This window comes from Erinaceus europaeus, chromosome 21 (genome assembly GCF_950295315.1).
Source record: "Erinaceus europaeus chromosome 21, mEriEur2.1, whole genome shotgun sequence".
Lineage (NCBI taxonomy): Eukaryota > Metazoa > Chordata > Mammalia > Eulipotyphla > Erinaceidae > Erinaceus > Erinaceus europaeus.
The window spans coordinates 1,580,380-1,606,190 of NC_080182.1; the positions used below are offsets into that span (position 1 = coordinate 1,580,380).

Genomic DNA, 25,811 nt, shown 5'->3' on the forward strand with positions numbered 1-25,811 from the left:
GCTTCACAAGTGGTAAAGCAGGGCTGCAGGTGTCTCTCTGTTTCTCTCCCTCTCTATCTCCTCCTCCCTACTCAATTTCTCTCTGTCTCTCTCCAATAATAGATAAATAATATTAAGAAAATCTTAAAAAAATAAATACTGTTCCTAGCCATCACCTGGGTGGAAGTTCCTCTTTATGTTAATGTTGATGGACACAGAGGAAGCATGTCAATAGCCAGGACATAAGATTTTTCTTTTCTTTTCTTTCTTTCTTTCTTTTTTTTTTTTTGCTCTAGTCATTGGGGCTCAGTGCCAACTGGCACTACAAATCCACTGCTCCTGGCAGCCAATTTTTCTCCTTTTATTTTTTTCCCCCATTATCTTACTAGATAGGACAAGAGAAATTGCGAGGGCAGAGGAGATAGGGAGAAAGAAAGATAGACACCAGCAGACCTGCTTCACTGCTTAAGAGGCTTCCTCCCTGCAGGTGGGGAACAGGCATTCCAACCTACCTAGTGCTTGGTATAATGTGTGCTTAACCAGGTGCACCACCACTGCTCTACCCACTCCACAAGATTTTTCTTTTGTCACATGCTTGGAGCCCCTAGTCCACGCCCTTGCACCCCAGCTCTGGCTCTTAGATTGCCTGTGTGATCTTTGGGGTGATCACTCTGACTCTTCTCAGTATTTTCACGTCAGATTTCCATGCGCATCTTCTATTTCTCTATTGAGACATAATTTGCACACCCAACAATTCTCCCTTTCACATTCACAGTCTGCAGTGTATTCCCAAAATTGTCCGACTACCATCACCAAAATGTCCAAGTATTTCTGGAGTTCTTATTATAAATGTAGGGTTTCCAGGAAAACTGAGGAAATAGAATTACTCTGCCTTTTGAAAGTTTGCAGTCTGGTCAAGAAGACATAGTTTATGAACCTGAGGCTTCTCACTACTTGTAATAAAAGTGGTTCATATCATGAGAGGACACAGACACATACAGTAAGTGCTGGGGGTGGGTGGGCATTAACAGCAAGGGATCATGATTATGAGAGAATCTTCAGGAAGGAGGGGGACCCGAGACTGACCTTAGGCAGGAAGAAAGACAAGATCAAGGGAAGATGTGGGGGAACGGGGGAGGTAACGATGCAACAGATGCAAAAAATTGGCAAGTAAATCATCTAAGTGTTCAACTCTTGGTTGGCTTCACAGTTCACCCTACTGACAGACTGGCTGGAGCTTCAATAGGAAAGAAATAAGAGATGGGATGAAGCCTGTTGATTTCAGCCAGAGATCAGCAGGCCTATTTGAAGATAATTTATATAACAGTGACTGGCAGCATCTCGCAGAAACTCAGCTGTGCGGCTCCCAGTGTTTCAGCAGGATGTGTGCTTTGTGGAGCGCAGACAGATTTGGCCCGTGGTTGGAGATTCCTGCTTGAAAAAAGCCATTCCATTCCATTCCATTTTGAAATAAAGTGGGAGTGAAAGCCATGCCCTAGGATGCTTCATGGTGAATAAAACTGCAAAGGCACTTCTGCCTGTGCAGAAAAAGATTATTTTAAGCATCATCTCCTGGGCTCCTTGGTTACTAAGGGAACCCTGTTTCAGCTCAGCCCAGCCTGAGCAGGCAGGCGAGTTGCCATGACGATCCTTCCTGCTAGCCCTGGTTGGAGTCTAAATACCACCACCACCATCATTCTGCCAGCCTGAACAGACAGGCTGTACCCTCCCTGCCTCCTGCTGCTTGTCACTCACTCTTCCACCTGGGTCCCTGTCAGCTGCCTGGGTCCTTGTCACTCAGGGGTCACAACCCCAGTGGTCAGTGACTCACTTTCTCGATGATTAGTCTCTTGTCCTGCCCCAGAACATGTTGTTCATGGTGGGTCCTTTCTAGGACTTCCTAGGACGCACAGTCCTTCTCTGAGTCTGCCCACAATCTCTCTAGGTATTTATCCTGAAGCTGCACTAGGAAGCACAGGGAGATCTGGAACATGTCTTACTTCCTTCACTCTTAATCAGCCAGACAGAATTCAAAAAGAGTTGTTGCAGGGTCCGTCTGTCACAACAGTCAGCTCTGCAGTCACCTAGCAGTTCCTTCAATACAAATGCAAATACATGGTGGCTGAGGCAGATTATGTTCTCTGTGGATGGCTGGATCCACATTTGCTGTTGCATCCACTGTTATGTTCACAAGGGGGTAGGAGTGGTTGTGGCTATGATCCTTCTCCCTCAACTAAGCTGGCTTGTGCCTCGAGATAAAGCATGGTTTCTAAGACAAGGTTATAGAAGGCAACACAACTTACATCTGGGTCTCCTGGGAGCCTGCTCAAGGAGTCTAGTGGATCACTGTTTTGAGAGGCAACACAGAAAGTCACATACAGGTAGGTATTCTAGCAGAAAGCCTAGTTAAGTCCTGGTTGGCCGATACTTCAATCACCAGTTAAGGACTGAATGAGTCCTCAGCTCATATCAACCCAGTCTTCTGTCGTGACTATTATTAGTGATTTAAGATTAGTTTACTATATCACAAAGTTTCAGAGGCCTTGTGTTACACTTAAATATGTGTGCTTAAGATTCACCATACCCATGACCCCGGTTCCATTGCCATTACACCCAAAACACTCTCTCCCCATCTTATTTTTTCAGAGTCCAAGACCTAGCTTGGTTATTTTCTTTCACAATGTCAGCTATTTTAGTTATCTGTATTTCACACATGAGTGGAACCATCTGGTAATTGTCTATCACTTGTCTATTTCATTTAGCGCAAGCATCAGCCTGGTCTTGGGATCATCCCAGCTGTGACCTCAAAGAACACGAGGTAGGAATGTTCATCTCTATTGTGCCTTCTCTGAATTCCTAATCAGACTGCACACAAATAATAAAATGGTTTTTCTATGCTATAATGTTTGAGGGGAGTTAGTAGTCAGCAGTAGTGACTAGTAAGTATGTGTAGAATGTCCTTTTTCGAGACATCCTTAAGTTCTTAGACACCTTTACTTTTCCCTAGTAGAATAATCTGGATGTTACCTCCTCTGGGAGTAGCCACGTGGGCAGACATTTCTACTGGTGCAGACCAATTAGTGCTGTACACATACCCCTCTACTTTGCTACTTAACATTTTGGTTGTTTGCTTCTTCTATCTTGCCTGTTACACTGTAAGCTCCTCAAAGACAAGGACTGTTTTGTTTTGCCAGTTCCAAGTAGACGCCGATACTTTTAGTATAAGTGAGGATTTATGAGTCAGATAGAGTGAGTTTTGGATTACATCTGGGTTACTTGTTAGCTAAATGAGCAAGTTATTTACTCTGTCTTATATAAAATTGCATGTGTGAAGCAATGTACATATCTACCATTATTATTAGCTGCAATCTTTTTATTTATTTTTCTTATTTTCTTATTTTTACTTTTTATTAGCAGCAATCTTAATGATATATATTCTGAGCAGAGAGCTGAGAGTTCATAATACCCAATGAGCAGTGTTATTGTTTTACTATCCCTGCATGATAATTCCAATTCATTTCATTATCCAACCAGTATTGGCTGAATCCCTACTCTGTAACAAGAACTAAACTTCACAGTTTATGTTCAATGGGCATTTTAAATATATGGATATACAAGATGACACAAATGAGTTAGGTTGTAAGGGAGGGCAAGGACTGGTTCATTAACTCCACTGAGGGTTGATAAAGAGTGATGGTAGGAGTTTGGACTTGAGAAGAATGAGGAAAATCTAGGACAGGCTTCCTTTAGAAATAATATTCATATGAAAAGGAATCAAGTTTCCAGACAAGAGTAAGCTACATGCAAGGCTTCAAATAACTACACTACGAATCCAGAATCCACTGCTCCTGGAGTCATAGAGGCTTCCCCACACCCCTTTGTTGCCCTTGTTGTTGTCATTGTTGTTGGACAGGACAGAGAGAAATTGAGAGAGGACGGGAAGACAGAGAAAGATAGATGCTTCACCACTTGTGAAGCGACCCCTCCCCTCGAAGGTGGGGAGCCTGGGGGCTGGAACAGAGATCCTTATGCTGGTCCTTGCACTTTGCGCCATGTATGCTTAACCTGCTGTGCTACCACCTGGCCCCCTGAAACATCTAATTTTCTTTCAGTCAAAAGTATTTCTATCTGGTCATATCTTGCAGTCCTGAGATTTGTGAACTGACATAAAATTTTATGAAGAAATATTGTTTTGTAAGCATTGTATTTTAGCTGAAAAATGTAATTTGGTCTTGATGGGTGGTATTAAAGCAGAATTTACCTTCTGACTGAGTGATGTCGGATTTTGCAATTTGATATTTTAGGTTTTATTTTCCAGCTAGAAATGTAATCTAAAAACTTTAAAAAGTTCAAGTTCATCATTTTATCCATGCTTACATCCAGTGTTCAATGTACTGTCATAAAAATCTCTACCTATTTTATATTATGCTAAATTTTCATAACTTTTGTAAAACAGAAGACCAATGGTAATTTATTTATTTTAAAAGTTCTATTCTTAATTTATTTATTTATACATTCAATTATTATTTTTAAGTGGATTTTCTTTTTTTAATATTTATTTTTTCTTTTTCCTTCTTGTTTTTTTATTGTTGTTGTAGTTATTATTGTTGTTGTTACTGATGTCATCATTTTTGGATAGGACAGACAGAAATGGAGAGGGGAGGGGAAGAGGGGGGAGAGAAAGACACCTGCAGACTTGATTCACCACTTGTGAAGTGACTCCCCTGCAGGTGGGGAGCCAGGGGGCTTGAACCGGGATCCTTGCGCTTTTGCACCACATGCACTTAATCCATTGCACTACCGCCCAACTCCCTATACATTCAATTATTAAATAGAGACTGAGAGAAATTGAGAGGGTGAGAGAAAGAGAAAGACAGAGAAATCTGTAGCACTGCTTGACCACATGTGAAGCTTCCCCCCTTGAGTTGGGGACTGTGGGATTGAACCTGGGTCCTTGCACACTGTAGCATGTGCTCAACCGATTGTACCACCATTTGGCCCCTGCCAAGGATAATTTAATCAAAAGTCTAAACTAGTTTTTAAAAAATATTTTACATTTCAAAGACGAGGTATCTTAAAAAGATATAACACAGATGGTTATAAAATGTAAATTAGTCAAAATGATTAATTTTTTTTTGAAATTCCTAGTTGCTGAACTGTACTTACCTCTTGATAGCAACCTTTTCAAAGCAAACTCCTACTGGGGAAATAGCTTGATAGAATTTTTGGCTTTCCTGCCTGAGGTTCCTGGTTCAGTCCCCCCACCGTATGTGCTACAATGTTGCTCTGGCTTGTCTCATATGTCTCTATCTCTCAATCTCTTATAGTAAAAATCTCAAAATAAAAAGGCTATATCTTTTTTTTTAAGTTCCCTCAGGTAAATCTACATCCTATAGGCCCCTCCTAGCACATTTGTATAGAGATATTCTCATGCTTATACTCTCTTTTCCTGCAATAAGTGGATCAAGCTTAGCCATGTCTGAATGTGGTGTGTAACTGGTGGTTCTTAGTCTTCTTATTATTTATTTATTGGGGGATTAATATCTTACAGTCAACAGTAAATACAACAGTTTGTACACACATAACACTTCTCAGTTTTCCACACAACAATACAATCCCCACTAGGTCCTCTGACATCCTGTTCCAAGTCCTGAACTCTCCACCCCACCCACTCCAGAGTCTTTTACTTTGATGCAATACACTAACTTCAGTCCAAGTTCTGCTTAGTGTTTTCTCTTCTGTTCTCATTTTTCAACTTCTGCCTGTGTGTGTTAATGGTGATTTTTAACTTCTGATCTTCCACAATACTGAGCACATGCAATAGCATACCTTATGCAAAAGAATCGGGAGTGATGGGAAATTCTTTTTACTCCTAGTGTTGCAGAATTCATGCCCAAACATGAGACCAGAGCTGGGTGTGGTGAAAAGAGAGGAACTTTAATATACAAGTAGGTGAGAGATCTGGATCTCTCCAGGAAGTTCTCTGCCGTGGACTAAGGAGCAACACAGCCTTGTATAGAGTTTACATCTTAGTTACAAAGGGAATGCAGATATTGGCACACTGCAAGGCACATGATCTTTGGCCCTGGTGCTAGTTGAACATGGGGGTCTTATCTCTTCTGGCTCGGCTGGATTCCTCCATAGCTGTCCTGCTTAGGAATGTGGAGCGAGGAGGTACAGTAGCTGCAGTCACTGATTGTTGTACGACACATCAGACACAAGGGAAGCATAAGCTTATATTCATCTATTTTCTACTTTACTAGCTTTTTGCATGCAACATATTCAAGACATGTTACTTGAAGGAAGGGCCATTCTTAAGTAACTGGGAAGTCAGGCAGAATGAACATGATTCATTTTTCCTCCAAGACCTAGAAGGTTATTTGGAAGTGTCTACGGTTACTAGAACGGCAGTTGGTGGGAAGAAATAGTAGACTGAAGTCCCAAGTAGCAATCAGAAATTGGCCATTGTCTTGCCAGTAGTAAGTCCAATAAAAGCATTCACGTTTAAGGTTGTCATTTCCCAACACCAGTTTGACAAATGAAGAAAGACGCCTTTGGAGAACTACAGTGCGTGTCCAATGCACATAGCTGGTGACTAGACTAACCCTGGAGCCCAGCAATGGTGTGCACAGAAGGTGTATTCGTTATTGACATATGTTCACATCACATCCATCATCCTACAACGCAGTGACTCAAAATGAGGAGAATCCTTCTTTCCTTCTGGTCAGAAACCCTCGAGTCCTTTGGTTGGGTATTTCACTTTCGGGATTTTTAATGAACTGTAGTTGTTTGAAGCCTTGCCTGCGGCTTCCTCTTGTCTGGAAACTCGACTCCTTTGCATGTGGATATTATCTTGAAAGGAAGCCCGTCCAGGTTTCCCTCATTCTACGCCGTCCCTCTTTGTCAGCCCTCAGCGGAGTTCATGAACCCGCCCCGCCCTCCCGTTCCAGTCGCCCTCGGAACCCAAGTGAGACGACTCTGAGGCGGAACTCTAGTTCCGGAGCTGCCTGGCGGCGCCCGAGCACATTGTGGACCGGACAGGAAGTGGCTCCAGGACTTCCCTTTCCGTCCTGCCGAGCAGAGCCGAGCCGAGAGGCGGCCGGGCGGACGGTGGGCTGCTCCGGGCGGGCGGGCGGCGGAGGCGGACGAGTGACGGCGGCGTTGGGGAGACGCGCCCGGAGTGGAGCCGCCCGCGCTGCCCCCATGTCCGTCTGCACGGTGCTCGCTCGGGCCGGCCTGCGGGCTGCGGGGGCCTCGTGGCGCCGGTGGGTGTGGACGGCAGGCGGGGTGCGGGGCGGCGGGCTGCAGGGCGGCGGGGCGCGGGGCGGCGGGGCGCGGGGCGGCGGAGTGCGGGGCGGCGGGGTGCGGGGCGGCGGGGCGCAGGGTGCAGGGCGGCGGGCTACAGGGCGGCGGGGTGCAGGGCGGCGGGGCGCAGGGCGGCGGGCTGCAGGGCGGCGGGGTGCAGGGGGCGGCGGGCTGGGCTGCAGGGCGGCGGAGTGCAGGGGGCGGCGGGCTGGGCTGCAGGGCGGCGGGGTGCAGGGCGGCGGGGTGCAGGGCGGCGGGGCGCAGGGTGCAGGGCGGCGGGGCGCAGGGTGCAGGGCGGCGGGGTGCAGGGCGGCGGGGTGCGGGGCGCAGGGCGGCGGGGCGCAGGGTGCAGGGCGGCGGGGTGCAGGGCCAGGGCGGCGGGCTGGGCTGCGGGGCGGCGGGGTGCGGGGCGGCGGGGCGCAGGGTGCAGGGCGGCGGGGTGCAGGGCCAGGGCGGCGGGCTGGGCTGCGGGGTGCAGGGCTGCAGGGCGGCGGGCTGGGCTGCAGGGCGGCGGGGTGCGGGGCGGCGGGGCGCAGGGTGCAGGGCGGCGGGGCCAGGGCGCGGCGAGCTCAGGCCTGGAGGACGCGGCAGGAAGGGATGGAAGGGTCTCCCCGCCCGGGGGTGCAGGGGCCGTGGAGGCCGCGGCGTCCCGGGCGGGTTTCCGAGCTAACCGGGCGCCGGGCCCCTTGGCTGGGACGACCGGCCTCTGTTGAGCCCTCGCTCCGGGTCACTGGGCTGCAGCGCCTACACTGGCTGGGCCGGGGCTTCAGAAACCCTTTCTGCGCCTGAGGGGAGACGCTGCGCTTTATTTACTGTTTATTTTTGCCCCCTTCCTGCTTTTCATCCCCCAGTTGCGTTCGTGTTGTGTCCCGCTACTCAGAGGTCACGACGCGCGTGTGTGTGCGTGCGTGTGTGTGAGTGTGTGTGTGTGTGTGTGTGAGTGTGCGTGTGTGTGTGTGTGTGTGAGTGTGCGTGTGTGTGAGTGTGCGTGTGTGTGTGCGTGTGAGTGTGCGTGTGAGTGTGTGTGTGTGAGTGTGTGTGTGTGTGTGAGTGTGCGTGTGCGTGCGTGAGTGTGCGCGTGCGTGAGCGTGCGTGTGCGTGTGTGTGCGCGCGTGCGTGTGTGTGTGCGTGCGTGTGTGTGCGTGTGTGTGTGCATGTGTGTGTGCGCGCGTGCGTGTGTGTGCGTGTGTGAGTGCGCGTGAGTGTGAGTGCGTGTGCGTGCGTGTGTGTGAGTGTGTGTGACTGTGTGTGTGAGTGTGCGTGTGTGTGAGTGCGTGTGTGTGTGTGCGTGTGCGTGCGTGTGTGTGTGAGTGTGTGTGAGTGTGTGTGTGCGTGCGTGAGCGTGCGCGTGCGTGCGTGTGTGCGCGTGCGTGTGTGTGCGCGCGTGCGTGTGTGTGTGCGTGCGTGTGTGTGTGCGTGCGTGCGTGTGCGTGTGTGTGTGCGTGTGCGTGTGTGCGCGCGTGCGTGTGTGTGCGCGTGCGTGTGCGCGCGTGCGTGTGTGTGCGTGCGTGTGTGTGTGTGCGCGCGCGCGCATGTTTTCATTTGCACCCCCCCAATCTGTTGGCCATTTTTTAAAAAAGATATTTTATTCACTTTATTTTAATGAGAGAGAGAGAGGAGGAGAGAGACTAACGCCCTGCTCAGCTTTGGCTGATGGTGGTGCTGGGGGTTGAACTTGGGACCTCAGAGCCTCAGGCATGAAAGTCTTTTGCAGAATCACTATGCTGGCTCCCCAGCCCAGCATTGTCAGTCTTTCATTGTTTCAAAGTAAAGGCGAGCTTATCAGAGAAAGATGCCGACACTTTCTGCTGCCTTCACCTATCTTACCTTCTTAGACTCTTTCTTTCCCTCTGGGAGGAAAATGTTCCAGATTAGTGAAGTCCCAGCTGTGTTGGCAATGGGGAGGGGGGTCGTAGAGAAGAAATCTGCACAGAATTCAGCCTCTTTTTCTAAATGTCTTTTGAATGGAGACAGCTAGAAATCTAGAAGATAAGGGGAGATGGAGAGAGACACCTGCAGCCCTGCTTCAGCACTCACAAAGCTTTCCCTCTAGTAAGTGGGGCCCGGGCTTAAACCCAAGGCCTTGTGCGTGGTAACATGTGTGGTCAGGTGTGCCATCACACAGCCCCAGAATTCAGCTTTCCCGAGATCCAGGATGGTAACATGTGTGGTCAGGTGCGCCACCACACAGCCCCAGAATTCAGCTTTCCCGAGATCCTGGCTGCACTTTCCAACGCGTGTGAGTCCCCTTTCCTTACACCACATGTGGAATCCTTTGAGTCATGGTTTGCTCTCCACCCACACCCCAGCCCTCCCAGGACAAACACCTGGCTTTTAATTCGACGTGTACATGACAAGAGTGCGACTTGGTGGGATGAGCATCTTTCTGAAGAAAATGTCCAGTTTGTTAAGCAGATGGTTGCTGATGAAAATAAAGCCCAGTTAGCAAGTAAACTGTCTCCTCTGAAAGATGAGCCGTGGCCTATACACCCTTGGGAACCAGGTGAGTTTTCTGTGCTTCACGTTTTCACACTAACTGCTTATGATGTGTTTGGCATACTCACTACTCACAACCATAGTAACTGCTCGATAAATCTTCCCTTTTTTTTTTTTTTTTATTGGGGAATTAATGTTTTACATTCAACAGTAAATACAATAGTTTGTACATACATAACATTCCCCAGTTTCCATATAACAATACAACCCCCACTAGGTCCTCTGAATCCTTCTTGGATCTGTATTCTCCCCACCCCAGAGTCTTTTACTTTGGTGTAATACTCCAATTCCATTTCAGGTTCTACTTGTGTTTTCTGATCTTGTTTTCAACTTCGGCCTGATCATCCCATATTCATCCTTCTGTTTCTGACCTATTTCACTCAACATGATTTTTTCAGGGTCCATCCAAGATCGGCTGAAAACGGTGAAGTCACCATTTTTTACAGCTGAGTAGTATTCCATTGTGTATATAGACCACAACTTGCTCAGCCACTCATCTGTTGTTGGACACCTGGGTTGCTTCCAGGTTTTGGCTATTACAAATTGTGCTGCCAAGAACATATGTGTACACAGATCTTTTTGGATGGATGTGTTGGGTTCCTTAGGATCTATCCCCAGGAGAGGAATTGCAGGGTCATAGGGTAGGTCCATTTCTAGCCTTCTGAGAGTTCTCCAGACTGCTCTCCACAGGGGTTGGACCCATTGACATTCCCACCAGCAGTGCAGGAGGGTTCCTTTGACCCCACACCCTCTCCAGCATTTGCTGCTGTTACCTTTTCTGATGCATGACATTCTCACAGGAGTGAAGTGATATCTCATTGTTGTCTTGATTTGCATTTCTCTGACAATCAGAGACTTGGAGCATTTTTTCATGTGTTTCTCGGCCTTTTGGATCTCTTCTGTGGTGAATATTCTGTCCAAGTCCTCCCCCCATTTTTGGATGGGGTTATTTGTTGTCTTGTTGAGTCTGGCAAGCTCTTTATATATGTTGGTTATTAAACTCTTATCTGATGTATGGCATGTAAAGGTCTTCTCCCATTCTGTGAGGGGTCTCTTGGTTTGGGTAGTGGTTTCTTTTGCTGTGCAGAAGCTTTTTAATTTGATGTAGTCCCATAGGTTTATACTTGCCTTAGTCTTTGTAATTGGATTCGTTTCATTGAAAATGTCTTTAAAATTTATGCGGAAAAGAGTTCTGCCAATATTTTCCTCTAAGTACCTGATAGTGTGTGGTCTAACATCCAAGTCCTTGATCCACTTGGAATTTACTTTTGTATTTGGTGAAATACAGTGGTTCAGTTTCATTCTTCTGCATGTTTCAACCCATTGTTTCCAACACCATTTGTTGAAGAGACTCTGCTTTCCCCATGTAATAGTCTGGGCCCCTTTGTCAAAGATTAGATGTCCATAGGTGTGGGGCCTCATTGCTGGGCTCTCAATTCTATTCCACTGGTCAGTGTGTCTGTTCATGTTCCAGTACCAAGCAGTTTTGATGACAATGGCCCTATAATACAATTTGAGATCTGGGAGTGTGATGCCTCTGGTTCTGTTCTTTTTTCTCAAGATTGTTTTGGCAATTCTAAGTCTTTTCTGGTTCCAGATAAACATTTGTAGCATTTTTTCTATTCTCCTAAAAAATGTGCTTGGGATCTTGATGGGGACAGCATTAAGTTTGTAGATGGCTCTGGGTAATATATTCATTTTGATGATGTTAATTCTTCCAACCCATGAACATGGAATATCTTTCCACTTCTTTGTGTCTTTTTTCAATTTCTTTGAGTAGTGACTCATAATTTTCAGTATACAAGTCTTTCACTTCTTTGGTTAGGTTTACTCCTAGATATTTTATTGTTTTTGTTGCTATAGTAAAAGGAATTGATTTCTGGATCTCAATTTCTTCTAACTCAGTGTTTGCATAGAGGAATGCCACTGACTTTTGAATGTTAATTTTGTAGCCTGACACCTTACTGTATTGCCTGATGATTTCCAAAAGCTTCTTGCTAGATTCCTTAGGTTTTTCCATGTATACTATCGTGTCATCTGCAAATAAGGAGAGTTTGACTTCTTCTCTTCCAATCTGTATGCCTTTAATTCCTTGCTCCTGCCTGATTGCTATGGCAAGAACTTCCAACACTATGTTGAATAGTAATGGTGATAGTGGGCAGCCCTGTCTAGTACCTGATCTGAGGGGAAATGCTTCCAGTTTTTCAGCTTTGAGTATGATGTTGGCTGTAGGTTTGCTATATTTGGAATCCATTATCTTGAGGAATTTTTCATCTATTCCCATTTTTTGTAGTGTGTTGATCATAAAGGGACATTGTATTTTGTCAAAGGCTTTCTCTGCATCTATTGATATGACCATGTGGTTTTTGGTCTTGCTTTTGTTGATGTGGTGGGTCACATTGATTGATTTATGTATAATAAACCAACCTTGCATGCCTGGGATAAACCCCACTTGGTCATGATGAACAATCTTTTTGATATACTGCTGTATCCGGTTGGCTAGAATTTTGTTCAATATTTTCGCATCTATGTTCATCAGAGATACTGGTCTGTAGTTTTCTTTTTTGGTTGTGTCCCTGTCTGCTTTTGGTGTCAGGGTGGTGTTGGCTTCATAGAAGCTGGCAGGGAGTATTCCAGTGTCTTCAATCTTCTGGAAGACTTTTAAAAGTAGAGGTATTCTTCTTTGAAGGTTTTGTAGAATTCATTTGTAAAACCATCTGGTCCAGGACTTTTGGGGGGGGGGGGTTTTTGATAACTGTTTCAATTTCATTAGCTGTGATGGGCCTGTTCATGTTATCCACTTCCTCTTTACTTAGTTTTGGAAGTTGGTAGGTATCTAGGAAATCGTCCATTGCTTCCAGTTTCTCTAGCTTGGTGACATATAGTTGTTCATAGAAGCCTCACATGATATGTTGAATTTCTGCGGTGTCTGTTGTGATATCTCTTCTTTCATTTAGTATCCAATTTATTTGGGTCTTCTCCCTTTTTTGTTTTGTGAGTCTGGCTAAAGGTTTGTCAATTTTGTTCATTCTTTCGAAGAACCAACATTTACTTTCGTTGATCTTTTGTATGGTTTTCCTATTCTCAATGTTATTTATTTCTGCCCTAACTTTAGTGATTTCTGTCCTTCTGGTTGCTTTAGGGTTCCTTTGTTGTTCTTCTTCTAGGTCTTTAAGATGTGCAATCAGGTTGTTTATTTGTGCTTTTTCTTGTTTCCTAATGTGTGCTTGTATAGCTATGAACTTCCCTCTCAGGACTGCCTTAGCTGTGTCCCAAATATTTTGATAGCTTGTGTCTTCATTTTCATTGAACTCTCGATACATTTTGATTTCTTCCTTGATTTCCTCTTTGACCCAGAAGTTAAGAAGTGTACTGTTGAGCTTCCACATTTTGGCACTGTTACTAATCTTTTGTTGATTGTTAAGTGTTAGTTTAATTCCACTGTGGTCTGAGAAGATGCTTGGGATGATTTCAGTGCTCTTCAATAGGCTGATGCTGTCTTTGTGGCCTAACATATGGTCTATCCTTGAGAATGATCCATGTGGATTTGAGTAAAATGTGTATTCCAGTTTCTTGGGATGAATGACTCTGAAAATGTCCAATAGTTCTAGTTTATCTATCTCTTCATTTAGCTCCCTTATGTCTTTACTGATTTTCTTCCTGGATGATCTGTCAAGTTGAGAGAGTGGGGTGTTGAAGTCCCCTACTATGACTGTGTTGCTGTTAATATATTGCTGTAGCTCTTTCAGTAGAAGTTCGATGTATTTAGATGGCTTCTCATTGGGTGCATAGATGTTAATAATTGTTAAGTCCTCTTGATTGACTGATCCTCTGAGCATTAAGTAGTGTCCATTCCTATCTTTTTTAATCTTGTCTATTTTAAAGTCTATCGTGTCAGATATGAGAATAGCTCTTCCTACCCTTTTTTGTGGGCTATTGGCTTGTATGATAGTTTTCCATCCTTTCACTTTAAGTCTGTGTTTGTCTTGTTGAGTTAGGTGGGTTTCCTGTAGACAGCATATTGTTGGGTTGTATTTTCTGATCCATCTTCCTACTCTGTGTCTTTTAATAGGTGAATTCAGGCCATTGACATTTATTGATATCAAAGATTGAAGATATTTTAATGCCATTCTTGTAGAGTTTTAAAATGTTTTAGAGAGTTTTAGAGTGATACATGTCCTATTTATGATGGTCTGAATGTTTATAGGAGACCTTTCAGAACTTCTTTCAGGGCAGGCTTGGTGATAGTTGATTCCTTCAACTGTTGCTTGTCTGAGAAGGTTTTGATGCCTCTATCTAGTCTGAATGACAGTCTAGCAGGATACAGTATTCTTGGTTGAAAGCCTTTCTCACTGAGCACTCGATAGATATCTTGCCATTCTCTTCTGGCCTGTAGTGTTTGTGTGGAGAAGTCTGCTGCTAATCTTATGGGTTTTCCTCTGTAGGTGACTTTTTGTTTTTCTCTTGCAGCCTTCAGGATCCTTTCTTTATCCTTATTCCTTTCCATTCTAAATATGATGTGTCTTGGTGTCTTTAGGTCTGGGTTAAAATTAACTGTTTGGAACCCTCTGGGCTTCTTGAATCTTTATGTCTTTGATGTTGTCTAGACTAGAGAAGTTTTCAGCTATTATGGCCTGAAGAATGCCTTCTTCCCCTCCCTCTCTTTCTTCCTCTGGTAAGCCAATAATGTGTATATTGCTTCTTTTGAAGTCATCCCATAGGTCTCTGTTGTTGTTTTCAGCATCTCTTAATCTCTTTTTGAGATATCTTACTTCTTTTTTAGTTGTCTCCAATTCATCCTCGATCTTGCTAATTCTGTCTTCAGCCTCATTGATTCTATTCTCTCTGCCCTCTACTGTTTTCTGGAGTTCGTCTGTTTTGTTACCCTGTTCTGATCCTGTTTTAGCTTGTTCAGCCAGTTGTGTTCTTAGCTCAGCTATTTCAGCTTTCAGCTCTCTAATAACCTTGAGATAGTTAGTGTTTTCTTCCAGAATCTCATTTGTTGTTCCTGTATTTCTGATTACAATTCTTTCAAACTCTGTACTCCTATGATTATTTCCTTAGCTAGTGTTTGGATGTTGAACTTGTTATTTTGTGCTTCACCCTTTGGGGGGCTTTTAGCTGGACTGTTGTCCTGGTTAGTTTCTCCAATATTTCTTCTTGTTGGTTTACCCATTTTATATATTATGTTATGAGTTCTCTCTCTTAGTACTTTTCTAATTACTGATCACTATTTCCTGGATTGATAAGGTAATTAAAGGGTGCACAGTGGTGGAAGTTAACAGTTGTTTCAATAGTATTTTAATCCCTGAGTTGGAGCTCAGTGATTTAAAACCCTCTTTTTAAATTTTTTCTTCTTCTCTGTAGGCTATGGAAGCCTGAGGGCTTCTAACTATAAGTAGGCTTCTTAGCTTAATCACTGACTCCTGACCAAGAGATAAAGCAGGGTGTGGCAGAGATAGTCCAGTGGTTATGCAAAGAGACTTTCACAGCCCCTCAGCTATGCCATGGAGGTATAGGTCTTCTCCTGAATTTCCTGGTTAGATCTCTGTCCCCCGGTGTCCCTCCCTGCCGCTGCTTCAGATTCTGAGGACAGTAGCAATGGAGACTCAGAGTTGCACTTGGTGAGTCTCCGGGGAGTCCTCTCCTCCCTTCAGCTGTCCCCTTGTTGGTGGAACAGACTGGAGGTGGTGTCTCCACTGATAGACCGTCGGACTGTTACCAGCCACGTAGTCTCTCCCTAGGCTCCTCTCTGTCACCAGCCACATGTGTTTGCACTCACCAGTGATTTGGTGGGTTCTTGTAGTCGTTCTAGTCCTGTCTTGTTTGGGTCCCAGGTGGTCTCCTTTGGTATTCCCCAGGAGGCAACAGGCGTGGATCTGAACACAGGCTTTCTGATCCTCAGCTCAATTCTTTCAACTTCCTATAAGTGAGCCTCAGGCTGGAAATTCCTTCATAGAGACTGAAGTTAACTGGAACTTAACAGAGGAACTGCCAAATTTTCCCTTTCTATTTGTTTATTTGTGTGTGGATGTTAGTGGTTTATGGGATTATAAGATAATGGGGTGTAGTTTCATACCACACCCACCACCAAAGTTCAGTGTCCTCATCCTCTCAGTGATAACCACAGTAGTTTTCTAAACATCTTAGAGGTTAATTAGTTTTCTTTTTTATTTGCATGTTCACATATTTCAGTTCTCTATTCCACATAGGAGTGAACCCATCCAGTAGTTGTTTCTTAATCACCGTTACCTCCAGTTCCACCCATTTTGTCTAGAAAGACGCAGAAATGACTTTTATAATGACACAGTAGTACTCCACAGAATTTCTGTTTCATAGCCCCTTTATCCAGTCGTATTGTGGACATTTAGGTTGCTTCCATATTTTGGCTTTTTGAATTAGTTTTAAAATTTTTACTTATTATTGGATAGAGACAGAGAAATTGAGAGAGGAGAGGGAGATAGGGAAAGCAGCCCTGCTTCACCACTCATAAAGCTTTCCCCCTGCAGGTGGGGACCAGGGGCTTGAACCCAGGCCCTTGTGCACTGTAGTGTGTGTACACTTAACCAGGTGCACCACCGCCTGGCCCTGAATTTATTTTTCGTGACTGTTTCATTGTGATTCGTTTGCAAGTCTATCTCCTGCATCTCCATATGTTACTGAATACTTACTGACAACCAGGGTTTCCTCTAGAAGCTGTTTCCCAGGTGAAAGGAAATCTATTTTACATATTTCTTTCAGATAAAAGAGGAGAGGATATAAAAGAAATCATGGAAGAAAAGCTAGGAGAATTAGGACCTAAAATGTCTTGTGTTACACAGATGTTTTAATTTGGAAAGTTTTAGCACTCAGGTTTGCTAAGCATAAACTTAGAATCAGCCTGCTGTGCTTAGAGTGACAAAATAAAGGGAAATCAAACCTTTTGAGGGAAGGAGACAACATAACGGTTATGCAAATGACTTTCATGCCTGAGGCCCACAGTCCTAGGTTCAATCCCAGCAACACCATAAGTCAGAGTTGAACAGTGGTCTGGTCTCTCTTCCTCTGTATCTTTTGCTATCACTCTCTCATTAAAGTAAATAACATTTAAAAGAAGAAAAAAAAAACTTGTAAAAGGGGGTGAGGTGGACTTTCCTGTTGAGTGTGTAGTCCCTGGTTGGCGTTTATTGTCATAGATGACTAGTTTAGTAGCAGTAGGCCTTAGGGGATCCGTTTTACCTTTCTTAAAATTTAATATTTGTAAGTGTTTTGAGGCTGGCATAGTTTAGAGACTTGACCACGTATGTCACCCCTGCAATCCCAGCTAACATCTTACAGTTTGAGTGATGATTTCTGATTTGTGAGATTGGATGTGAACTGACGCTAGTGAAGCTAACCATAATGTTGCATTTAGCATTTCATCTATTCATACCATGGTTTTAAAACCAGAATTTACTTATGTTTGTATACTTACTTGTTCATCTTAACAATGATTTATTGAGTGCCAGTACATGATGCCAGGCACAGTCGAAGGCACTTAACATGTCAGAAATAATCGTGTTTTGCTCTGAAAATATTGGTATGTTTCTTGCTTTGCAATACGGAAGCCTATAGTGTTGTGTCTCATTGGTGAATGTTGATAAAGTCTGTGTTTACTCTGATTGGTTTTTAATTGCCAGGTTCCTCCAGAGTTGGTCTGATTGCACTGAAGCTGGGCATGATGCCTTTATGGACCAAAGATGGTGAAAAGCATGTGGTCACGTTACTTCAGGTAAGGCCATGCCTGTTCAAAGGATGATGACGTAGGTAAGTTTAGGAAGTTCCTAATTGGCCTGTAGCCTCATTATGACATGAATATAACATTAAACTATGTTATTACTTGCTCTTTATTTCAGGTACAAGACTGTCATGTTCTAAGATACACCCCAAAGGAAAAGTGTGATGGGAAAATGGCGAGCCTAACTGTAGGAGGAAAAACTGCATCGCGTTTCCATGTGAGAACATATTGCCATTCCTAGAACAGTTTGTTAATCAGCTGCAGATTGAATTCAAGTTTTGATGCTGTTCTATGACCACTGAGTTGGTGTATGTGTCCATGAGGTGAATTGTGAAGGAGAGAAGGAATATTCTAGTAGTGTCATTGGTCTCTCTTTACTCTTTAAGCTGTCCTATAAAAAATACTATTTCTCAGGTGGGGGAGACAGCATAATGGTTATACAAACAGACTCTCATGCCTGAGGATCCAAAGTCCCAGGTTCAATCCCCCCACACCACCATAAGCCAGGCTGAGCAGTGCTCTGGGGTTTCTCTCTGTCTTTGCATCTTTCTCAAAAATGAAATAAATAAGTTCAACCTTCACATTTTAAAAATAATATTATTTATCCAGGAGCTTTCATTTTTATTTCCTTTTCATGTAACAACGTAGTCAACTGATCCTATCTGTTTGGGGGTTTTTCTTTGTTTTGTTCTCTCTCTTTTTTTGTGCTTAATTTCACTCCCAGCCACCCCCAGCTTTCTCAACATTTGACATCAGTAGCATGTGAGAGAAATATTTTCTTTGCCTAAATAGGAAGAGCAGTACTTGGAGAGACCTGTTCTAGCTGTCATTTCCCCCCCTCACTAGGGTTATCACTGAGGGTTGCTGCCTGCACAGCTGTCCCACTGTTTCCCTATGCCTTTCTCTTTCTTTAATAGCGGGTAAGAGACAGAGTGGAAGAGAGAGACATCTGCAGCACTGCCCACTAGTGGGAAGCTTTACTCCACATGTGGGGGCTTGAGCCTAACAGTGAGCGTATTCTGCCTTTCTTTTCCCTCCGTGTAACACTAGCATGTTGAGTCTGTGGTTTGCGTGGTGCTTCAGGTCACACAGTGGCCAGAGCACCAGAGTTGCACACATGACGCTCCTCTCTTAGCATCACATATGCCGGAATGATGATGCTCCAGTTCTGTCTGTGCCTTACTAGCTAATAAATCCTTTTGAAAAATATCTGTAAGGTTTTTTTTTTTTTATGATTTATTTGCTGGAAGTGCAGATATGCACTTGGGTGGGAGGTGGTACTCAAATAAGGGTCTTTGTGTCTATTAAAGTGTGCACCTTTCAGTTGAGATATCTCCCAGTTCTACTATTTTTTTAAAAGTTGTATTAGTGTTAACAGTGGTTTACAACATTTTTTAAATTACTTTATTGGGTTGTCAGAAAAGTCATGGCACATTTTTGCATATAAAAACAAAAAATACATATATGCCATGACTTTCCAACAGCCCACTGTTTATTTATATAAAAGAAACAGAAACCATTTAGGAAGAGGGAGCTAGAGAGGGAGGAAGGGGAGAGAGAGAGACAGAGACACCTGTAGTTCAGCTTTATCCTGTAGACTCTGAGGAAGTGTGTGTGTGTGTGTGTGTGTTTGTGTGTAAAGCAGTCAGATTTGTTAGCTTGGTTATCTAAAAGGATTTGAATATAGGGAGGAATTTTATTTTATTTTTTACAAGAGAATTGCTCAGCTCTGGGTTATGGCATGTGGGGGATTGAACCTAGGACCTCAGAGCCTCACGCATTAGAGTCTGTTTACATAACTAGTGTGCTATCTTCCCCACCCTAGGTAGGGTGTGTAGGTTGCTCTAGCCCCAGGAGAGATCTGATAAGAGTCCTGTGAAATAGGAAAGTTGGTTGGTCTTGGAAGGGACAGGGATTTGCAAAAGACTGAGACTCACATAGGCATAGTGTGGATTCCAACTAAGCAGTTGGATCAGTGTTAATCCCCTGATGTGAAGTAACAGGGACAAGGAAAGACACGTTAGGAGAAAGGGCGTTTCTGGAACATCCACGTGGGGCTGCCCTGTGAATAATGGAATAGACTGACCAGTTAACTGACAGTTGTTGAAACCGTCTGCCCTTTCATTAAGCGCCATTGGCCCTTCAGGTCTGTTTTCTAAGTGTTAAGGTCCTTTTTCCCTTCCTTCCTTCCTTCCTTCCTTCCTCCCTCCCTCCCTCCCCCCCCCCTCTCTTTCTTTCCTCATACCAGCATAATGGTCCATTCACTTTTCATTAAAGATTTTGTATCAACAGTATTATCTTTCCTGCTATGAATAACTGACAGTCTGCTGACTAATACGTTTAGTTTGTGTAAATCCACAGTAATTGAAAGCACAATGTCATATTTACAGGAACATTTTAGAATGTCAAGTACTTGAATTTTTCAGATGTGTGCTAGCCTTCCTGTGAACAGTTCTTCGGTTTAATAGATAGCAGTTTCCTGACTGACTGTACTTCTGTGCTTTCTTTATGACTAGCTTTTTAAAACCTTTACTTTCATTACCATAGCTGTCAATCTATGAATTTATAGCTTTTACATTTGTAAGCCAAGCATCAAGTTGGGATCATCCAGCTGTTCTTGCAGAAGGAAAACACTGCTTCCTTATGCTGTGACAGTAGAAAGGCAGGAGATGTGGGGTCAGAGGAGCTGAGTACTAGTCCTGATTTCTGCCATAAACTCCCTTCATGCCATTCTGTAGAACAATCCATTTTCTTGCCCATAAAAACAGAGAATTAGACTTGACAATCTCTAAATCCATGTTCAGTCCTAAGTTTCACATTGGTTCTCTGATATTTTAGATCTCAACAGTGAAAAAAGTTTTCCCCCAAATTTCCTTGGTAGTTTCATTTATTTTAGTTTACCTAGTGATGAAGCTGTCTTACACTTTAAATTTTGTTAGCACACTACTAATAATTAAAATACTATAAAAAACAATAGTGCTGTACTTAGCTACTTAAGACTGGGCTGCGTGCTTTAATCTGTACTCTTTTCAGTGGATATTATAATAACAAGGTTATTTGGGCACTGTATTCTTACACTGTGGTAAGTTTTGAACAGTTTGACTTTAAACCTTTAAAATTATTCAACCATCCAATGTGGTGGTGGTGGTGGTGGGGGGTTATGCAAAAGACTGTCAAGCCTGAGGCTCCAAAGTCCCAGGTTCAGTCTCCCATATCACCATGAAGCCAAGCTGAGCAGTGATTTTTTTCTCTGTATCGCTCACATTAAAATAGGACATATTTAAATAAAATAAACTGTTCACTTACTTAGTATAGGAAGCACCATAAAGACATGTCCCTTAAGATTCGGAGTTTTTAGAAGAAAGTCTTTAAACGTATTATAAAATAATGAAAAGTCCTTGAATACTTTTCATTCAAGAGAATGTGGACATGAAGCTTTGAAATTTTTAGAAGGAAAGTATTTTGTTTCAGACAGGAAAAAAAAATTTCAAAACTAAAAGTATCCAGACTTTCTCAGGCATGCTGTGACCCTCGGAAACGCAAGTAGATTAACTGTAGTGGGCTCAAACACCAAGAAAGGTCAGTTCTGTGACTACAGACTATCAAATAAGGGTTTGAAAACACATTGATTAAATCAGTTTTCTAATAGGACTAAAGCTGCTATTTTTGTTTCATCTGTAAGGAATTTATGTCTCCAAGAAATTAGACTACTTGGCTTGTAAATACTTTCTTGTAAATAAAAACTAATGTGGTATATAGTGCTTTTGAGTAAGGAAGCTAAGTGGCCTTAAAAGTTGATTAAATCAGTTCATCTTAGGAGCAGAGGAGCAATCTCATTGTGAGAAGGGTAATTACAGACAACTTTGAAGAGAGGAAAAATGCACCCTCACAGATGGGACTATTCAAGTGTGACACTGCTGTCAGTCTTTTAAATTGCCTTTTTTTTTTCCATCGCTGTAATAATACAGCTGCTGATTTCAACTCAATTTGAGTGTTTGTTTTTTCTCAAGTCTGATACCTAGTTAATTTTACAATATTTTTGTTTTAAATGAAAAAAATTTCATTAAAGTTGGAAAATAATCAAGAAGCATATATCACTTTATGTCTGAGTGTAGCTACCTACGTCCAAGTATTTATCATACCTACTTTGTAGTGAAATAAAAATTTCTTGTCCTTAGAAGCCTCATGGCTGGCATTTTTAAAAACTGATATTAATAAGATAATATAGTTTTTTTTTTTTTTTCTAAATCACTGGATGGGATATGTTATTGCCAAGAATAGAAATTGAGATTTAGGCTGAAAATTAGTAAATCCGATTTCAGTCTGATTTGTCAGGAAACTGATTTCACCAGGACCACACTTTCAAAGGAAATGCTTGTGTTTGAATTTTTGTTGGGCAAGAGGAGCCTTGCGGAGAGTGCTGGTGATTACTCTTGAATTTCCACCTATAAGAAGCAGAACCATAGAAAATGACTAGGATGAACTTACGTTGCTGCACTGTAGGAGCGAGGGATGATTTCTTGAGGGGACTCCAAGGTGCAAAAGAGTTTTTCATGGGCATCCAAAGCAGAGATTGTCAGCATTTATTTTTTATTTAATTATTATTGTTGTTTTGGTCATAGTGGAGGGCCCAGAGAGATTCCCAGGAGGCTGACCAGAAATTAAAAGTTGTATGCTTATGGCCCAGTGCCATCCAACTTTGTGTCAATTAAAGGCAACCTACTAAGTAACGTTATGAAGGGACGCTAATGGTTCACATTCTAAACTGAAATTGGCCAGAAACTGAGATGTGCTGCACACTGAGATACTGTCTTCAACCAGTCTGACGACTGCAGCTGTACCGCTGCAGTTTGGGAGGATGCTTTGCTCTCAGTGTCCTCTTGAGCTTGTTAGGGTTTGCCACCTGCCGCTATTCTTGCATTCTGATTATAAATTACTTTCGGTGCAGTTTCACGGTAGAGCTTTCATAATTTGTATTGCTGGGACTTGGTGCTTACACTATGAATCCATTGCTCCTGGTGACCATTTTTTTTCCTTTTTTTTTTTTTAATTGGATAGAATAGAGAGAAATTGAGAGAGGATGGGGAGAAGGCCTTGTATTAACTATGAGACTGTATTTTGGGGATCTAAAATATAGTAGATATGGATTCAAAAATCTTATCTGGAATAGGGTGCTCTTTGTTTTCTGGACAGTCGATAACTTGATTTAGATCTCTGTGCATCAAACTCCACCTTGACTTATTTTAAGTGTGACTCATGTGTGCTGCTTTTCCTCTAGAAATCTCCGTCTATACTGGATTTTTATGAAGAACTCGGATTGCCACCAAAACAGAAAATTAAAACATTTCGTGTCACAGATAATGCTATAATTAAGCCAGGTAAAGAGATTGGGGATCAGGGAAGTAAAAATACCAAATATGTGATTTCTTTAATATCAGCCCTTTCAGAAGAGCTGAATCCAAGACACCAAGGCCCAAACACTTATTTTTAAATATAAAACCATATCCAGTATAATCATTAGGAACAAGCAAGCCCTTTTCTTTTTTAAGTGGAAGCATAGAGAATTCTTTGTTTTGAGAAAGGGAGGAACACTTACTGGTGACATAGAAAGAGGCTCACATTGGGAAAAGCCACTCCAAATAAATAACACTATTTTTTTTTAATGTGAAGTTCACAGCATGTTGATATTCTTTTAAATTAATAGTTCGACTCCCTGAGTTTTTTGGGTTTTGTTTGTTTGTTTGTTTGTTTTTGGGTATTTTTAGAAAGTGTATATGACATCTTGTTATAGAAATTCTTACCTTAGAGTTAAACAGTATTCTGCCTAATCCGTGAATTGTCAAAAAATACGGCCTGGCATGTGACTATATTGATTCATATAGTTAACAGTGTTTTGATGTCACTGAAGTTCTCAGAAGTCCCTTGATCCTTTGAGCTTGAGTTATAACAAGTAGAGAGTAGAATATTATAAGGTTTGGCACTTTCATATATGAATGCTTTTTTTGTTTTCCCTCCAGGGTTATTGCTGAGGCTCAGTGCCTGCACCATGAATCCACTGCTCCTGGAGGCCATTTCCCCCCCCCCCTTTTGTTCCCCTTGTTGCTGTAGCCTTGTTGTGGTTATTATTGTTGATGTTGTTCGTTGTGGATAGGAGAGAGAGAAATGGAGAGAGGGAGAGAGAAAGATAGACACCTGCAGACCTGCTTCACTGTCTGTGAAGCAACTCCCCTGCAGGTGGGGAGCCGGGGGCTCAAACTGGGATCCTTATGCCGGTCCTTGTGCTTTGCGTCACATGCACTTAACCCGCTGTGCTACCGCCCGACCCCCATGAATGCATTTCTTGAAATAAAACACAAATTTTTATAAGCCTTATTAACTGAAGTGATAGGGTGAGGTCAGCTTTTATAAAATTCAAATCAGAAATACTGTTGAAGTGCAAGTCTTACACCTTTAAGGTAAAGTAAGTTGAACTAAACTTAACACATATAGAAATTAAATCCACATTAACATTTGCTGTAACTCAAGTCATGATGTTTTTAAGGTGGAAATAACCAAATAGCAGTTCCAGTGGTTTAGCCTCATAGAAATCCTATCACTTTTTCCCTTATTTTCTCTTAATTCAAGGTTTTTCTCTTGTTTGTACAATCCAAATGAAGTCCTCCTTGAAGAATAACCCCCTCTGAAATCCTGTAGCACTTTATTCCTATCTTAGAGAAACAAACAAAAATTAACTACCAATTATATTCTCTGCTACATTGTTTCTGACTTTCTGCTTTTCTTTAGGAAGCTTCTTGTTCTATGATGTTAATAATGATTCTTCACCTTACTAATAAATTCTTGAGGTCAGAAGTGTACATCCAGATTTTAAGTAAACAAAATAGAATTAAGGACTTTCATTTATAGGCTTTCTTCAGAATCTTTCCCAGGCGTAGTTAAAGTAAGACTTGACTTAGATACAACTAGTTTTGAAAATGTTAGACAGAATTAGACGTGCCTATAATGGCAGTGCTTTGCTATTCTAAATATTTGGGGACTTGCTGGGACAACTTTTTTTTGACTAATGACAAATCCACCAAAATTCTAAGAAGTATGAACTTATTTTTTTTTAATGTTTTATTTTATTAATGAAAGGGATAGGAGGAGAGAGAGAATACCAGATATCACTGTGGTACATGTGCTGCCAAGGATTGAACTCAGGACCTCATGCTTTAGAGTCCAGCACCTCATCCACTAGGCCACCTCCCAGACCACGGAAGTGACTTTATATAGACTTCATGTCTATCTCATGAACTTGTTTTTATTCAAGCTAACTGAAGCACTCATTTTTGTACGACTTATCTCCAGTGAATTAAAAAAAAAAAAAGATTTAAGATTGAATTCATCCCAAACTCAAGCTTTTTAGTCATTCTCCTGCTTTTAATATCCTTGCATTACATATAAAATCTCTGAAATTGTTCTTTTTGTCATTCCCCAAATGACGAAGAGTTGTCAAACTCATACCTTTACCTGTAAGAACACTGCTGTGAGCCTTTTTTTAATCTATTTTTTTCCCATTTCATAAAGGTACTCCTCTTTATGCTGCTCACTTCCGCCCAGGACAGTATGTGGATGTCACAGCCAAAAGGTAGGTTCATATTAATAGTTCTCTTTTGCTTTTACTCCTTTTTCTGTCATAAGTGAAATAGAGCAAGTGAGAGAAGTAATTTCCAAGTCATCAAGTAAAGGGTAGGTGATCATTCTTGTCATTCATAATTCTAATTTTTAATGTTACTACGCCAATCTTGAAATTGCTGAATTTATCGTATATGAAGACATCACAGTAGGTTAGACTTTAAGCTGAGATATTTGCTTGTTGAAATGAGATTGACAGAAAGGTCCTATTCCTCAGGTTCTCTGTGGGCTGGGCCTACTTGTATTTTGAAAACTAGCTGCTTCATACAGTTTGGTGTGGTATACACAGGAGCAGTACAGATAGAGTCCTTTTCAGATTATTTGTGACCTAGTAAGTGGCTGTTCTTTCCAATTATAGGAAACAAATTGGAAGCAATTTTTACTATTTGTGATAGTGGTTATTATGCTTAAGGTTCCCCTAGGGCAAATGTAAAACATTTTTGTAATTGTTTTAAAGGCATATCTGGAGCTGGGAGACTAAACAGTATTTACTCCCTGGGCCTCTTCACTAGCCTAACATTAGCTCAATACTAGACCATTGAGATTTTTTTCTTAACAGCAAAATACTTATACATAAACATGGGGTTAATTTGGTAGAAATCTA

At 42.4% G+C, this 25,811-nt stretch overlaps 1 protein-coding gene across 2 annotated transcripts in view; it reads left to right on the forward strand.

Annotated features, from left to right (window-relative positions):
- The first annotated feature begins 7,060 nt into the window (after positions 1-7,060).
- MRPL3 (mitochondrial ribosomal protein L3) overlaps positions 7,061-25,811 on the forward strand; it is a 39,756-nt gene continuing 21,005 nt past the window's right edge. Inside the window, exons 1-6 of one of the 2 annotated variants that reach the window (XM_060180248.1) lie at positions 7,061-7,244; positions 9,603-9,787; positions 17,439-17,530; positions 17,655-17,753; positions 22,815-22,914; positions 25,100-25,160. In XM_060180248.1, the coding sequence (XP_060036231.1) occupies positions 7,183-7,244; positions 9,603-9,787; positions 17,439-17,530; positions 17,655-17,753; positions 22,815-22,914; positions 25,100-25,160 (599 nt within the window). In that variant the 5' untranslated portion in view covers positions 7,061-7,182. Of the gene's footprint in view, positions 7,245-8,158; positions 8,183-9,602; positions 9,788-17,438; positions 17,531-17,654; positions 17,754-22,814; positions 22,915-25,099; positions 25,161-25,811 lie in introns of those variants that run through there. The other variant, XM_060180249.1, reaches the window with a different exon arrangement.